The 15142-nt window shown below is 40.9% G+C and overlaps 3 protein-coding genes across 4 annotated transcripts; 1 reads left to right on the forward strand and 2 right to left on the reverse strand.

Annotated features, from left to right (window-relative positions):
* Nucleotides 1-1823: 1823 nt before the first annotated feature.
* On the reverse strand, nt 1824-3407 carry LOC129588621 (uncharacterized). The gene is made up of 3 exons (XM_055482935.1): nt 3237-3407; nt 2798-3152; nt 1824-2293 (listed from the first exon to the last, which is right to left on the reverse strand). The coding sequence occupies exons 1-3, from the start codon at nt 3255-3257 to the stop codon at nt 2076-2078; spliced, it is 594 nt and encodes a 197-aa protein (XP_055338910.1). The 5' UTR covers nt 3258-3407; the 3' UTR covers nt 1824-2075.
* A 1640-nt stretch (nt 3408-5047) lies between these two features.
* Nucleotides 5048-8806, reverse strand: LOC129588552 (uncharacterized). 2 transcript variants are annotated; one of them, XM_055482833.1, is made up of 8 exons: nt 8462-8806; nt 8206-8344; nt 8028-8105; nt 7599-7704; nt 7111-7330; nt 6449-6712; nt 5404-6269; nt 5048-5189 (listed from the first exon to the last, which is right to left on the reverse strand). In XM_055482833.1, the coding sequence occupies exons 2-7, from the start codon at nt 8334-8336 to the stop codon at nt 6121-6123; spliced, it is 948 nt and encodes a 315-aa protein (XP_055338808.1). In that variant the 5' UTR covers nt 8337-8344; nt 8462-8806; the 3' UTR covers nt 5048-5189; nt 5404-6120. The 2 variants fall into 2 exon arrangements, with proteins under 2 accessions (XP_055338808.1, XP_055338807.1); XM_055482832.1 differs by having other exon boundaries at nt 8430-8806.
* An 800-nt stretch (nt 8807-9606) lies between these two features.
* On the forward strand, nt 9607-14784 carry LOC129588640 (uncharacterized). Its single transcript, XM_055482957.1, has 6 exons — nt 9607-9932; nt 9995-10308; nt 11752-11947; nt 12021-12841; nt 13826-14282; nt 14343-14784. The coding sequence occupies exons 4-6, from the start codon at nt 12213-12215 to the stop codon at nt 14682-14684; spliced, it is 1428 nt and encodes a 475-aa protein (XP_055338932.1). The 5' UTR covers nt 9607-9932; nt 9995-10308; nt 11752-11947; nt 12021-12212; the 3' UTR covers nt 14685-14784.
* Nucleotides 14785-15142: the final 358 nt, after the last annotated feature.

Raw genomic sequence — 15142 nt, forward strand, 5'->3', positions numbered from 1 at the left:
CGCGCCACCGACTGCTTCGCTGTGCGACCTGATCCGCATAGTCCAGGTTGGCGGCGAAGTGCGTACAGTGCCGGGTCCAGACTGCATGGATGCCTGTGTGTGTGTGCTAAAGAAGTGAGTTAAGTATTATGGGAATAATGCTGGTAACCAATTTCCAGATGTGTTGTGTGTATGTGTGTTTTGCTAAGCTCAGTTTTAGCTCCTGCTCACGTCAATGAGGATATACGTGCCGGCACACCCGGTGCGGGCTGTATAATTGATTTCGGGATTTACATGAGAAATACTCTGGATTGTCGAGCTATGCATTACTTGTGAGGTTTTCTTTTTTACTTCCTCACTGCATTTTCCTAAAGAAAAGTAATTTCACACAGCAGCTTTATTGGATTATGCCTTTTCGTACAAGTTGCTCTAATGGTACTATTCGTGGAATCAACTGCATGCAGTAGCTACAGCTAATTAAGAAAACAAATTATAGACAAGTCATGAATAGAACTGATCCAAAAGAAGTAAAACGAAAAATCCTGCAGTTTCAGTTTAGACAACATTGTGTTAAGAGTTTTTTATACATTCCTAAGGAAAGGAACAAATTTTTTCCGAAAGTTATATAGAACGCTTTGTTACACATATATTCACGGTTTAGCAAATAATATGGCAAGACATAACAAAATCATTTATTGTCAGCAGAATCGAAATTTTCTTTGATATGATTTTGAGCATTTTTTTCCACAATCGCTGTCGGAGAGTTTGAAATAGGTACCAATCAAATCAGATACATTCAAAACATCTATGCGTTCTTCTGATAAATAATTATAATTAGTCTTTAAGTTTAAACCTTCATGTGTAATGTTTTACTGTAGAAAATTCTTGTATCCATTATCCCTTATAGTGCGTCTAGACGCAACTGCTACCAACTTATATCCAATACCGCTTTCATTCATTTGTCAATGCAAACAGTTGGCCGTTGTAAGAGCGCGCCTGATGACTGCGGTTCCGGAAGTCCGTAATAACAGCAGCCTGAAAAGGTATTATATTTAAACATCCTAATTACGTTCTAACCATATCAATACGTTAAAAATGGATCGTGAGCATGACGCCATGGTGATGTTATTATTATGATTACGTGAATTAACGGAAAGTGGCATTAATTAGTATGAAATGCTCTTTTGTGCGTTTCGTTGCTGCGAGTATAAATGCATTAAACCGGCCCAAAGCACAAGGAAACGCAGAAACAGCAACACTGGGGCCGCTGCATTGCGTGTGCTGGGATCAATGACGTTTGCTGTGTAACTTGCATGTTTTCCTTTCTTGTGGGAGACGACATTAATGTCCGGGCCTTTATACAACTCCTACGCGCTCGTGTGTTAATGTGGAGTAATCAGGATCGTTTTTAGGCTCGGTACCTTATCAAACTTGCCTTTCATTATCGTGTATACTGCACTGCTGCAATTGAACCTGGTATTACCGGAAGCACTGCCTGTTTTCTCACCATACTTGAGTGCACGGCACCGTTGTACACGGGTGACGTTCACTGACAACTCCGCGCTTATTGTATTACGGTACATTATTGTCGACATTTGGCCATGGTGTGCTATTGTGGTTGTGCTCTCTTGTAATTTCCCAGCTTTAATGGCATAATCCAGTAAATAAATTTGCACACGATCGACAGCAGATTTTAGTACTTGTGCAAATAGGTGCCTGTCTTCATAAAGGTGAAAAATCACACTCGATCAATCATAGAGTGGCACAGTCAAACGCAGCAGATCGTAAACTTTGCCCGTTTTTGATCCTAAACGTAACAGGGCATACAGAAAGTGACGGTGCTGTCGTTTTTCGGTTTAATGGTGCAACAATTCTATTTAGTTGTAGCTGCACGGTACCATTAACCTAAAAGGTCCACAATTATTCTACAATGCCAGCAATAATATTTAGGCAGCTACAGCCTGTTTGAAATTACGTGTGTTTCTCTATTTAATTCATACAATACTGCTGTTTGCTACGAGTAGGTATTCAATATCTGCATAATTTTTACGAAGCACATTTTTTACTGACAATATTACAATAAGCGCTTTCGCCAGCTAATAATAAGTTTTTCCTTTGAACGTTCTCTGGATTTTTGAACAGAAAGATCCATCTTTGTATGGCGGAAGATCTCCCAGGTAGCGTCCATTGGGATCAGCACAGTAACATGCGCTCTTGAAGCGTCCGCTTTTGACCAGCTGACTCGACCGGCACTGCACGGGACTGTAGCTTCCGTCATCCAGGCACGTGGGAACCAATAGACCCGTTTTGCCATCTAGAAGTGTGAATGGTGAAATTTTAGGCAATGTTCGTTTACATTCGTAAACACTTCGTAAGTATAATAGGCAACAGTTCCGATACTGATCTGATGCAAACGTAGCGCTAGCATAGTACCGATCTAAACTTTTGTTTTTCAACAGTAATTTGAGATAATTATGTTAGTCAGATAATTATTGACTTCTACTGACCACTTTGCAATTCACAAAAGAACAATCGCCTTATTTCAAGAATTCCTAAATGCAGTTCGGTAGCTCGGGCAAGAGCAGTGAATAACTTATATTTGTACTAAATCGGTTTTCACTTCCGCATGAACCATTATCAAAACTAACGTAAATCTTGAATCTATTCGTACTTACGAGTACATAACAGTGAGTTTGCGCTAAATGATCACCGTAACAAGACATTCTTCGTAAATCAGAAATCATCAGATTTCTTAACGTTAGATCTAATGATTTAAGTTTTTAAGAAATATGCTTTTAAAAATTACGAATGAACGTACTTTGTAAAGCCAGTATATCGTAAACATGCACCGGACACTCGCATCGAATGCTGCTGGTACGCGCGCTTTTCGGTTGGTGAACAAAAAGACCTTTGGGCGTAACACAGAAGGGTCCAGCCGTTAGGCTGCGTTGGTAAATTTTGAAAGATCCATCCGCTTCACATTCTGGAATCCAGTCCACTTTATCCCCAGATTTTCTGCGGGACCAAATTGAAGTAAAAGCAGCCGAGTCGGGTTTTGCGTTTTCCACAGCCAGGATTTGCTCGCGAGCAGTAGCGCAGTTTTGTATGGGAGCCAACTGCCGATTATACACATACTGCGCGCCGGCATTAAAGACAGTGAACACAGCAAAAACCTGGAAAGCAAAATAACGTTTTACGCTGTACAGTACACATATTTTGTTACTATTTTGTCACTATTTTGGATCAGTGAAACATACAAATGTGTGCAGGGTTAACATATTGTAGGCTTGGTACGATAGTTTTCCAAAAAGGCACGGTTTTTCACGACAGAAATGGTGAACATAAGCATCAATTATGTCTCACTTGCAATTAAAATAAAAATCAATATTTTTGCTGTTCTGTGTTTTCACTACACTAACTCAAAAGCGAAATCCGGTGATCGAGAAACGTGTTTTTTAAGACTTTAATTTGCTGGAAGGCATAATCCCGTCTTGATTAGTACTTTTCACATGCTGCACTGGATTAAGTTGCAAAGAATGCTTACCGAGTATAGCATTGTTTTTTTCTGGTTTATGACTGTACTTAATCATACAGCAAAAGTCACACCACAGGAAAATGCCGGCGCTGCGTGAATGTGTTAAAATTAATAGCAAAATTTGTGGCCAAACAGGATCTATAATAATTTATTAATCAATATTGTTTGCTGCGGACCTGCCACATGCAGAATTTTGGTGGCGCCCTACGTACTCTAATGGTTACAGTATGCTATAGCATATATTAAACTGACTTTTAGAAAAGTAAAACAAAACAAAGCTTCACAGAGGAAATCCAGTGAAAAAGCGCTTTTTTGATCCCTTGTTTGTTGTTTTCGGTAAGTTCGGTGCATAGCCATACGTATTGTGCACAACATGATATCATAATATTTGGTGGTACTGTATCGGCTATCGGACAACAGAAACCGGTGCTTATGTATGCTCTGATTATACGGCGAAACTGTCTCTTTTGCACCGTACTGCAAATTGTGAGGAACACATATCGGTTATTCCCAAAAGGATACGAGAGTAGTACCACTAAAAATTTGCACACCTAAAACAAGTCTGTACAAACGTGCGTCATTTGATGAAGATTTCATTTATGCTATTATTTATGTTCCAAATAAACACACAATCCAAAACTTGCATGCATGTCTGAACCTGATTAACCAACAACAAGCAAAGCATTAATCAAACTGCGCAAAGATCAGATTACAGTAAATGGCCCTCTAGCTATAACAGTTGAGACTCGAGTTTATCCAAATTCCGAATAAGCAACCGGCTTAAGTTTAGCATTAACCAACAACACGGAAATCAACCAACAATCTAAGGTCGCTCTAACCTAAAAACCAAGCATACGGCAGTATTAGCAGTATACTTTCAACGTGATACTTATCAAAGGTTCGCACATCATCTCATGTTAATGGTGAACTGTCGCTAATATTAAAAAAAAAAAAACAGATAATTACTCTATTGCTTCTTCTTTCGATCTCGTCTCAAATTATCGCAGTATGTGTCATCCGATGCAACGGGCTTGTCCGCCAGTTTCTTTCCCTTCTCATCAGCGCAGAAACAGCGGGCCAGACGGCCCTCCACTGGGGCATCCTTTGCCGTGCGAGGATTGCCGGGCAGGCACTGCACGGACTTGTATTGTCCCTCGGGAGTGCAGAACGGAATGTACACGCCCCGATAGCGATCTAAATTAATTAGCCGTAAAGACGTTATGCGTAAAGGGCACTGTTTTTCATAATAGTCCCAGGTTTGACACCAAAGTGCATCATGTTTTTAAACAGCAACCAAAACTAGTATTATTTTCTGTGATTTCGACTAGGGTAAGCAAACCAGTGCATACTTACTCATAGATGTGACTCGTTCATAAAATCGAAGGGGACATTCACATTCCAGGTTCACAGACGGATCAGGCGCGTCGGGCTGATAAGCCAGAATACCCTTTGACGTGGAGCAGAATGGCATTCCCGATACATTCTTCTGTAAGATTTTAAAGGATCCATCCTTCTCACATTCCGGAATCCAGTCGTTGGGGCGGAGTTTGTTGTGGACTGTATGTTCCAGAGCGGCGGCACGAGCGGCATTGCAGTCTACAGTTGGCGAACTGCCAAACCCCTTATTGGCGGGAAAAGCATTTGTCAAATGGAGCAGCACCAAGCTACTAAGAACCTGAAAGATGAAAGTACCATGAGCATTCACAGCCGCTGGCCAGGGTCATCGGAAAATCGAAGCTTTGCATTTCGCATGCAGTTACAACAGAGGATGGCTATAAAGTTGCAAAAAAATAACTGTAGCGCGCAATTTGCTAAAAATTTTCCTCCCGTTTTCCACATGATAAAAGGCAAGCTGATTAAACAAACAAACAAACAATGCATATACTTACAGCAAATGTAACAGACATTGTGGCTGTTAAACTGCGAACCTTTGGAAGAGAAAAATCGCGAAAGCTGAAATGATAAAGCACAACCTCGAACGGCCCCATATTTATACAAAACCGAGGGCAGCAGCATTTTCAAGGTCAGTAGTACCATTCAGTAGCTTCGCATCGAAACCTAATTGTCCGTAAAGCAACGCCGCGGTTACGTCGCATCAGCTGACCGTTACAAAGCAGTGTCGAAATATATATTATCGACACACCTAAATGTTGTGGAGTCCTATTTTCTGGGCGGCAAAGTAGTCATAACTTGCAGTAGACAATTACTATAAGTGAATTTCCGGAGATTCCTTGAGAACGACTAATCAACGCGTTCCTTATGCAAAATTCGTACACATCGTAAGTACTGTCTAATTAAATACGACATGTCTACGCATTAGCTTGCTATTATTTGAAATGTTCCACTGCGCAACCATACGAAACGAAAAAAAAAGCAAGGTGAAGTGGTTAGCATTTACTCGCTATAATACTTCTGAGAAACGTTACGGTAGACAGACGAAATAAAAGATTGCTGTATCGTATTTGAATACAGAAATTATCGCATTCCGTTCGAATAAAGTGTGTACCATCAACAATTACTGGCAAGAAACCTATATCTAAGGACTACTGCAAATACAGATATGCATCCAAAATACAGATATTTCCGCACATACCAGATATAAAAAATTACAATGTCCGAAAATGGAGAAACAGCAGAGAACTGCAGTGCGACAAAGGATCCGTAGGCAACGGTTTTGCTTTGCCTTCGGTGGCCGCGGCCTCCTCCGTGCCTGTAATTAATCCAGCCATATCCGAATATCTGCTCTTTGCCCAATCTGCAACCAGTGAAAAATTTTAATTCAGCTATTACAGTACCTGTTTATTTGTACTGTGAACGCATGTGGTTACAAAATTACATAAATCAACATCGCTTCAGGTCAGTAACCCACACCATAATATAATTTTCCATGAAATAGTCTCATTTTTAAGATAGTGAACAAAAAGGAAAGTGTACCTTTGGCACAGCTTGTCTTTTTCGACAATTTAGTTAAAGACAGTATTTTCCAGACAGATTTTCCCAGTGCAAGGTTCTGAGTGCGCCAGATAAAATCTAACTCATCTAAAAGGAAATCCACCAAGATATACTCCATGAACATGCCGCCGGAAATATCCCCTCCCAAAGGAATCAACAACTGATCCAGAATTTTCCATACGAATTCCAAGTCACCGAAGGGTTGCTCCAAATCACGCCGAAAATGCATCAGTCCGTAAACCGCCTCTAAAACAGATACGTAACCTAGAATACCAAAGTCCGGGTAAACTGTAAATGCCAGTCTGCTAAGCGTTAACATCTTAAGTAACCTTTCACGAATCGAAGCAAAACCACAACCGAAGAGACTAATAACTTTACCCTGGACCAGAAAAACAACAATAGCAGAGTTAATCACTTCGGTTTGACGAATTTTGACCCGATGAAGAGTAATAATTATCCGGCATCGTACATTACAAAAAAGAGGCGAAAATCCAAGAAACATTTTTATAGTGTTCTCGTTAGTTATAACGAGAATTGCTCCAACTGAATTTGCATTTGCAACCCGTGCGGCCAGCAAAAAAAACGCTAATAGTTTCTGCTTTTCTAATAAATGAAATTCTCATGACAAAAAGTTCTCAGCTAACCGGTCTCCAAGGATTTCACCAGTCGCTCTTTCAGTCGCTCCAATCCGGCATCAAATTCATCAATAAACTCCCGAACATATCCAATAAAAAGACGGTTTATATAAGATCGTTTCCCCGAATCGCCAGCGTCGCTAACAGTTGCATTTTTGAGAAATCTTCGCGTCCGCTGTGCTTTGGTTGCATATTTACAGAATTCTTGCAGCACGTTCACAACAACATCCTGTCAAAATATGTTTAGTTGCATGTAACCTGTTTACAAACTGTTAACAGAAAATTCTTGGGATTTGCTTAATTATTACATCAACATTGAAAACTTTTTCCGAACAAATTTTGTTAGTTATACGGTAATCATGTCATACAAATAACATTCTGATTCACTGCATATGCAATTTTAATCTATCGTGCACAGTAGACATAAAATAGGCGACCCCACTATTTAAGTAAGATCAAAATTCGTAGGAAGAGTAGTTAAGTTTGTTATTAAATACCTGGGAAACTTGAGAAACGTTAGGCCGACAACGTAAAGTGTTAATGGTCCAAACGTCTTCTACATCCAGAGCAAATAAGGATGAACGAGTCCATCCATGCAGCATCCTAAACATCAAACATCTTGTCACAGTGTTCGGTATGTAAAGCAAGTCAAACAAATAATTATGCAGTTAAGTTTTTAAGAATTGAGGGAGTATCGTGCGCGAATCTGCGATGATTAAATACAGTGCTACATATTAGCAAGGGCCCAAACGTTCAACTGTTCAAACCGTCAACGAAAGCTAGACATTCTACAAATTACGGGGTAACTTTCTACAAGAGATAGAAAAACGGCCATTTAAATTAAATGGTCGTTCTTCTATCTCTTGTACAAAGCTACCCCGTAATTTCTATCTCTGATTAAATGATTTAATTCTTTGAAAACTTACCACATAATTTCTTGAATGACGATTTGCTCTGGCAGAACGCTGGCATTATACGAAGCATTCAAGATGTTCTGTGGACATCTGCAAAGAAGTTAACATTTTAAAATGGCCTCGCAGCAGAGGGATCTGGCATTAGCATGAATCCATGAAATTTCGAAAAAGTGGGAGAAAATTCGCATACCCTTCTGCCTTGTTCGCTGGGTGCTTCCCAAACTTGTTGATGTGAACGGTAGTGTGTAGCCAGTAAGGGGGCACCAGAACATCCCCTATTTGTGATGAATTAACCTTGCTAGTTCCTTGATCAACATCCATGTTCGAAACTGTTTGGAAACACAAATGTATACTTCTATTTAAAAGATGACATATCTATATTAGGGTTTGAAGTTTGAAGTTTCAACAAATTACAATAGCGCAGTATGTGAGACAACCTTCCTCACATGGCGGTTGTCATGTTGTCATGGACTATGCTCCATAGTCCTGCCTCCCCAAATTCCCACTCAAACATCCCGCTGTAGCTTTATACTACAGTTATGAGTTATCGCTTTCCCAGTTCTAAATAAGAAAAAAATGGTTTCTATGACCCGTGCACAAAGCTATCCAAAGCTCCTCATTGTTTATCTTCTCGAATTTCCTGGAATCTGAAAACGACCTGCTCGCAGACAGACACCCGGCGGCGGATGCATTTACCGCAACCAGCCAGTAATGGTACACTCGTTGTGGCTAGCACACTCGTTGTGGCTAGATGGATAAACCTTCGGGTTTTGAAAGATAGTCTACATCGAGCGCGGTTTGGACTTAGATGGGTGACCACTCTGAGTTCAGGCTGCGAGTGCACGGCCCGCAAGGCCTGTGTGCGAAGTGCTTGGCTGAGGCAGCAATACCACCACGGAGACGGGCACGGGAGATGGAGGATCACAATACCACCCTGGCTACTCAGTAACGGCTTGGACTGAAAGGCCTGTGATGTCCGCAGTACCAATCGTGCCAAATGGAAGGAGACAGGAGATCAGTCGAAGCAGAGGATTGGCGCCTTCCCTAGAGATGTGCTTGCTGTCTACCTGTTTAGAATTCTCTTAGTCTGGTTCTGTTGAACGTCTTGCTCTGCCCGAGCCGGTTAGCGCCATTGCGCGTTAAAATAAAGCTGGCGCTCGCGTTTGCGAGCTGCTGCATACGATCTGTCTGTTGCAGTGTTATAGCCTCCATTGTAACTCTGCGTGAATGAATTACCGTACTTTGCACAAAATGTTCTGTCTGTCACCTGATTAATGCATTGCTGAACATGTAAACCGAGCCGTTTTCGAAACAACTAGCCGCATAAAGCAATCGCAAAGTACCGGCTGTGTTTTTTTTGAGTTGCTCCAGTACAGTACTTACTGTAGTGAGACTTGAGACGGTTGATTTGACCTAAACATCACGGCTGATCTAATCCTCCTGGAGGGATTGGATGGGTGCTATTCACGCACTTCGGTTCATTTTATGGACTTCAGCGTCGTGCTCAGTGGCAGCGTTTACACATCCAATCTGCCACAAAATCCATTGGAAGTTTCAACTAAACGCTTGTGAGCGTACGGAACACATTGCAATAAAACTGTAAAAAATAAAAAAGCGAATGTGGCATCTAATTCATTAATAATTGCGTGGTGATTGATGATTGCCATAATAGTCAATAATTAATTGTTTGACTTCTTTGCGGTTCTATCTCAATCTTGATATTTTGAACGAATGCTTTCTTGCAATGCCAGTTGCATATTTTATTGGTGGAATACTGTCGCTGTCGGCTTCCCTTCACTATGTCCTCTAAAGATCTACGCTGCGATCATTGTACTGGAGAAAAATCCTATTCGACGAAGTCAAACTTAAACCGTCACGTTAAAAAGCACCACCCAAATTTTTCTGTTCCAAAAATTGGTAGGTTTATTAAAAAATGATTGCAAGATGAACTCGTAAAGATTTAGATGTTTGTTTCGTAGCGGGAAAATGTCAAGAGCCGGAATGCCAATTTGTCTTTTATCACCTTGAATCTTTGATTTCACATCTCTGTGCTTTCCATAATCGGGTTGAATTCAGCGTGAAGGAGAAAACATTTCAAAATTTCGATGAATTTGTGTCTTGGAAAGCTGATTTCGAAGATTTGACTGCCAGCCAATTCAACCATGCGAATGGAGAGAAAAAAACTGGAGCTGAAAAATCTTTCAGAATGTATTCTTGCTTTCGAAATTTCAAATCTACCGGAGACGGGAGTTCGAAAAAAGAACGAAAATTTAAATGTACCGCTTTTATTAAGGTATGTCATCAATCATTGTCAGCTAGAGCCTAGATCATTCACCAATTTAGCGTCTACAGATAGAACTGAGTGCAATTCTGGGGGTAGTAACAAAGGTCATGCAGAGCAAAGTGCAGAGCATAGTGCAGAGAAGAGTGTAGAGAAGACAAGCGTTTAATTAGTGCTAACGTTAGTGCACAACTGCATCTAAAGCGAAGCGGAAAATACGTTTCTGTTATTGATTAAAATTTGACTTATATTTACTGCTAGGTAAAGCGAAGCACTACTTGGACTTTATGCTTTATACAAATAACCATAATACTATGTGTGGAAAACTGCTATTTGGAAAATTATCGCAACTGCAAAAGGCCGGGTAAACGAGTATGTATTTGTACGAACATACTCAAAAGACTTTTGCTACTAGTATGTACTTAGTACTTACAGTACTTATTGTGCTGTTTGTGCCATGCAGGTACAGTACTAGTATACTTATTAGTAACAACAGCGTATTCACACATAAGGAGAAAGCTCCGTAGTCCGTAAAGTTTTACCACCAAAAGTCGCTGCACACCACATTTGACCGCCACCAGGCTATGTACACCACTGTCTGCACTACGTTTTGTCTCGGGCCATTTCTGCGACACCATCATGTACATTTTATAAATACCGGCAATATCAGAACACCACTTTATGTTAATCTGTGGTTTCGAAGTCATACAGTAGTGGGTAGCATAACGATCTACGGTAGATACTTTTATGTACGTATATTGTGACTTGCCGGAAAGCGGATTACGGCTAGCTGTAAGCCAGTGTAAGGCTGTCAAATCAAAGAAACGGAATCGAGTGTGCCCTTTCGCTTTAGCGTTTTCGCACAAGCGCTCAATGGAATGAACCAACAAAAGAGCTTATTTTTTAGAAAAACAATGAAAGAGTGGGTAATAACATCATTCTAAGCTAAACGTGTGCAAAAACTCAAACACCAACCTGGCCGGGCGGTCAAGCAAGAAAACCGACAAAATGGCTAGCTATAACGGAGCGGAGGCTACGAGTGTATCAAATTTTTCTTTGCTTTCTACTTACAGTTTACTGTTATTTTAAAAACCTTGCTTACTGTTACTGTTAGTAAACACCTCAAACGTTGCTGCTTACCGATTACCGAAGCTTAATATTAGGCTACTGGGAACTGAGAAAAGACTCGGTACATAGAACCAAATTCATTTACATGCGCAAAAACACGTGCCTATAAGGGTACTTGTATCCATAAATTAAAACACGAACTAATAAGTTGATGACGCAGGGTAATACGGATAACTCGGGATATGAACACTGTGTAATAGGAAATACAGTATTTGAAGCGAATAGCTAATATATACATAATTCTAATTAATCAACATTCCACGCCCGGATTGTCAGGGCGCATAGCACTAACTTTAACAGTAACATGGCGACAAATTTATTTTTTAGGTTAAAACCACCAGTAAAAGTGTGGTAGCGTCTTACTGTGAGCAACATTATGGCCACGATGTCAACGCTGACCTTCATTCTCAAAAGATTCCCGAAAAACTTCGGATCGATATCGGGAGTAGGCTGGCTTTGAGCGCAGACCCACGCGTAATTGTGCGAGATGTGCGAAAAGCCGCATGGGAAAGGCTCCAGAAAGGTTTGTAAAAACCACAGAAATTTTTTTACGGTGGTCATTTTTACTTGAGTGCAATATTATACGAACCTTGCAGAGGGTGTTCATTCGCGTGCACTATACATCACATTGCAAGATGTATACAACATTCGTCGCGAATTAAAGCTGCACTGGGAGCCACGCAAAGCCTGTGAATACCAGTCCATGGGACTTGAAGCTGCGTACGAAAACACGGTTCCATTTCAGGAAAGGAATTTGTTATACTTAAAAAAACATCTCGCAAAAATGTATGCAATTCCCGGAATTACCCAAATCCTATTTTATTGCCGTTCTTCAGACGCCTTTTCAAAGGGCACAGTTTAAAAGACTAAACCGCAAAAGTCTGTGTATTGATGCAACACATGGTGTTTGTGGCCAGCGAGGATTTAAACTTATAACGCTAATGGGTATCGATGCTGCAGAACGCGGATTTCCAGTTGCACATTGTATTGCAAATCACGAAGACGAACTAACAGTTTCGGCTTTTTTCAAAATACTGAAAGAGCAAATCCTAAATTTCCATGCGGAGTGGTTTTTATCTGATGATGCTCCTGCGTTTTTTAACGCTTACCAGCAAGTGATTGGATGCAATGCCAAAAAAATACTATGTACATGGCATGTACGGAAAAATGTGAATCAATGGCTTGACAGACACGCGCGTTCGTTTACCGATGCGAAAAAGCGATTCGGCAATATTATGTATGCTCGCGGAATATCTGAAGCGGAAACCGAAAGCGCTGAGCTGATTAGATTGGTCAGCACGGACAAGAAGGTGTATTCTTATTTATCACAGTATCTGGAACGCATAAGCGAGTGGTCACTGCCGTACCGCATCGGCGCTGCCTTTTCGACCAGTGCGTTCATAGAAAGCTTCCACAGGTTAGTACTTAATTTTATAGTACTTCTTAAAAATGCCAAAGCCGTTTTTCTGGCGCGTGGTCAGTTTGTTACGCACCCGAGAATCTGTCGTTGAAATTTGCTATCGCTTCTGTACAGTAAAACCTGCCTTTACATACACCTAGTAAACAAATACCACACCCGAAAAGTTAATACGCTGAAATTTTAACCGGCGCGTCCCGGCAAAGGGGGCATCCTGCATAGTGAATACACCTTAAAATTAGGCTTACGTACACTTTTATTTTTGTCCGGATGCAAAATATCCATGTAAAAGAACCTGTCGGCTACGTACAGTCTAGCCGAAACAGACAAAGTTACAACGATACGTCCGCGATTAATGCGTTGTACCTTGTAAGTTATAAGTGCCAGAATTCAGCTACGTTAAGCAGATAAAAAAGTAAGTACACTTGTTGGCAGTCTTTGAGTGAATTACCGTAAATGAATCAACCATCATGGGCAAACGAAAGCGTAATGATTTGACTTTGGAATACGAGATTAAAAATATTGATGCGGTCGTTCACGATAAGCTTAGTTCACGATAAGTTTAGCAATATTTTAACATAATGCACATTTTGCTACATCATCTGGGGTGGGAGAGGCGAAAATGTTAAAATTTCAGGAACTTCTATTACTGTTCCCAGAATTAAGACCGTATGAGAACGGGACCGATACCCATGCGGGGCCCGGCCCACTGTTCGCTGTAGTGCGTGTTTACCAGAACTGTTAAATGTAAAGAACCGCGCGAAGGTCACGCTGTCCGCTTATAACTCAATTGCGGGAACCGTACGTAAACACTGGCGCAATATAGAGGGGTTACCGGTATAGACTTTGCGCCTTGATTGCCGGCATTGTTTTGCGCAAGGAATGCCTGGCAAATAGCACTATTCATCATTCTAAATATTTAATTAGTCAGGCGTTTCTTTCTGCAGTCTAGGTAGGTGTAATGCAGTTTGTGTTTTATTTCAGAGTTCTTAAGCGCGTACATCTCAATGCAAAAACCGGCCTTCGAATTGATGAGCTGTACGGCGGCCTACTGGACTTCATCGAGCAGCTTGAAATTAAGCTTTTCACTGATACCGTGACTGCCAGTCCATCGTACCGACAGCAGCAAATTAAGCGAAATCACCGGGAGGCCGTAAAATCAATTTCAAAGTATTCGTTTGAAAAAGAGGCAGAATCTCGATTTGTTTGCAAGAACTTGATTACTCTTAATGAACATGTCATTATCCTTGCTGAGTGCGCTACAAGAAACTGCGAAACCGTTTGCACCGGATGCAATGTTGCGATTTGTATTCACGGTTTTCTTTGCGACTGTCCTTCTGCAGTAGGAGGGTTTCGGGCTTGTAATCACGTCCATTTGCTCTGTCTATCCGAAAAAGCACAACTGCAGTCGTCTTCTCTTCCTAAAGATTCCCAACAAACAGTATGAACAACATGTACTTCTAATTTATTACAATTACTAAATTAATTTTTTGATCTGCAGGCTGACTTCTACGGTTTCGAAAATGTCGCCCAGGCGAGGTCAGACTTTCTAGTGTCCACGCTACAGAGCGCTTCCATTGTGCCACAACCGTCTGGGTCGAAATATACAATGCAGTTGCAGACACTCCGCGATTTTTTAAATGACGCGACGGACAATAAAAGTCCAGAAAACGTGGAGCTGGTGGCGAAGTGTGCTGCGTTAATTCAGAAACACCGGACGAAAGCTGATTTGTTAAGTCAGATTTCTACAACCGGAATTCGAGAAGCAAAAGCAAGAAATTCAAGACTAAAACGTCAGCCACGCAGATTTAAGAAGTCCAAGAAAAAGACTAAACAAGTTTAACGTTCCAAAAGCGAATAACGTTGGATAACCTTTGTAGTTGTACTAACTCTGTTACTCTGGTTTGGACTATAATGTAACCTCTGCATTGTGGTAGCTTTATCACTCGGGTTGATACTATGATGTAGACTTCCGTTCGATATACTAATTTTGCTGCTCAGATTTTATTTAGATTTAGCTTGTACTGGTAACGTATACATCTAAACCATTGAGCAAAACTGTATTATTCCGTAAACAAGGGTATCTGCGTCAAAGTGTATCAGTATTTGATAACCAAAATTATCCAGTGTGACCACAACCGACGTCGGTCGGCTTTAACACGCTGAACACGGATGCTACCCGGCTGCTGAACAGCTGGAAATCATTACGGTACTTAGAAGCGCCGGTGCACTGTTTTGCAAATTGGTTTAATTCTCTTGATGGCCAGCAACCACCTGGAAACTGTTTTTGTGCTGGACGCC

This window comes from Paramacrobiotus metropolitanus, unplaced genomic scaffold, assembly GCF_019649055.1.
Source record: "Paramacrobiotus metropolitanus isolate TYO unplaced genomic scaffold, Prichtersi_v1.0 Parri_scaffold0000030, whole genome shotgun sequence".
NCBI classification, from domain to species: domain Eukaryota; kingdom Metazoa; phylum Tardigrada; class Eutardigrada; order Parachela; family Macrobiotidae; genus Paramacrobiotus; species Paramacrobiotus metropolitanus.

Bases quoted from the DNA above. Each gene is read 5' to 3' on its own strand.
- LOC129588640 (XM_055482957.1), top strand. From the start codon at position 12,213: ATGCAATTCCCGGAATTACCCAAATCCTATTTTATTGCCGTTCTTCAG. The intron at 12,842-13,825 runs GTTAGTACTTAA...GTTTTATTTCAG, and splicing joins TTCATAGAAAGCTTCCACAG to AGTTCTTAAGCGCGTACATC. The intron at 14,283-14,342 runs GTATGAACAACA...TTTGATCTGCAG, and splicing joins CTAAAGATTCCCAACAAACA to GCTGACTTCTACGGTTTCGA.
- LOC129588552 (XM_055482833.1), bottom strand. From the start codon at position 8,336: ATGGATGTTGATCAAGGAACTAGCAAGGTTAATTCATCACAAATAGGG. The intron at 7,705-8,027 runs GTAAGTTTTCAA...TTTGATGTTTAG, and splicing joins GTCATTCAAGAAATTATGTG to GATGCTGCATGGATGGACTC. The intron at 6,270-6,448 runs GTACACTTTCCT...CACTGGTTGCAG, and splicing joins AAAGACAAGCTGTGCCAAAG to ATTGGGCAAAGAGCAGATAT.
- LOC129588621 (XM_055482935.1), bottom strand. From the start codon at position 3,257: ATGTTAACCCTGCACACATTT. The intron at 3,153-3,236 runs GTATGTTTCACT...TTTGCTTTCCAG, and splicing joins TGTTAACCCTGCACACATTT to GTTTTTGCTGTGTTCACTGT. The intron at 2,294-2,797 runs GTACGTTCATTC...TCACACTTCTAG, and splicing joins CGATATACTGGCTTTACAAA to ATGGCAAAACGGGTCTATTG.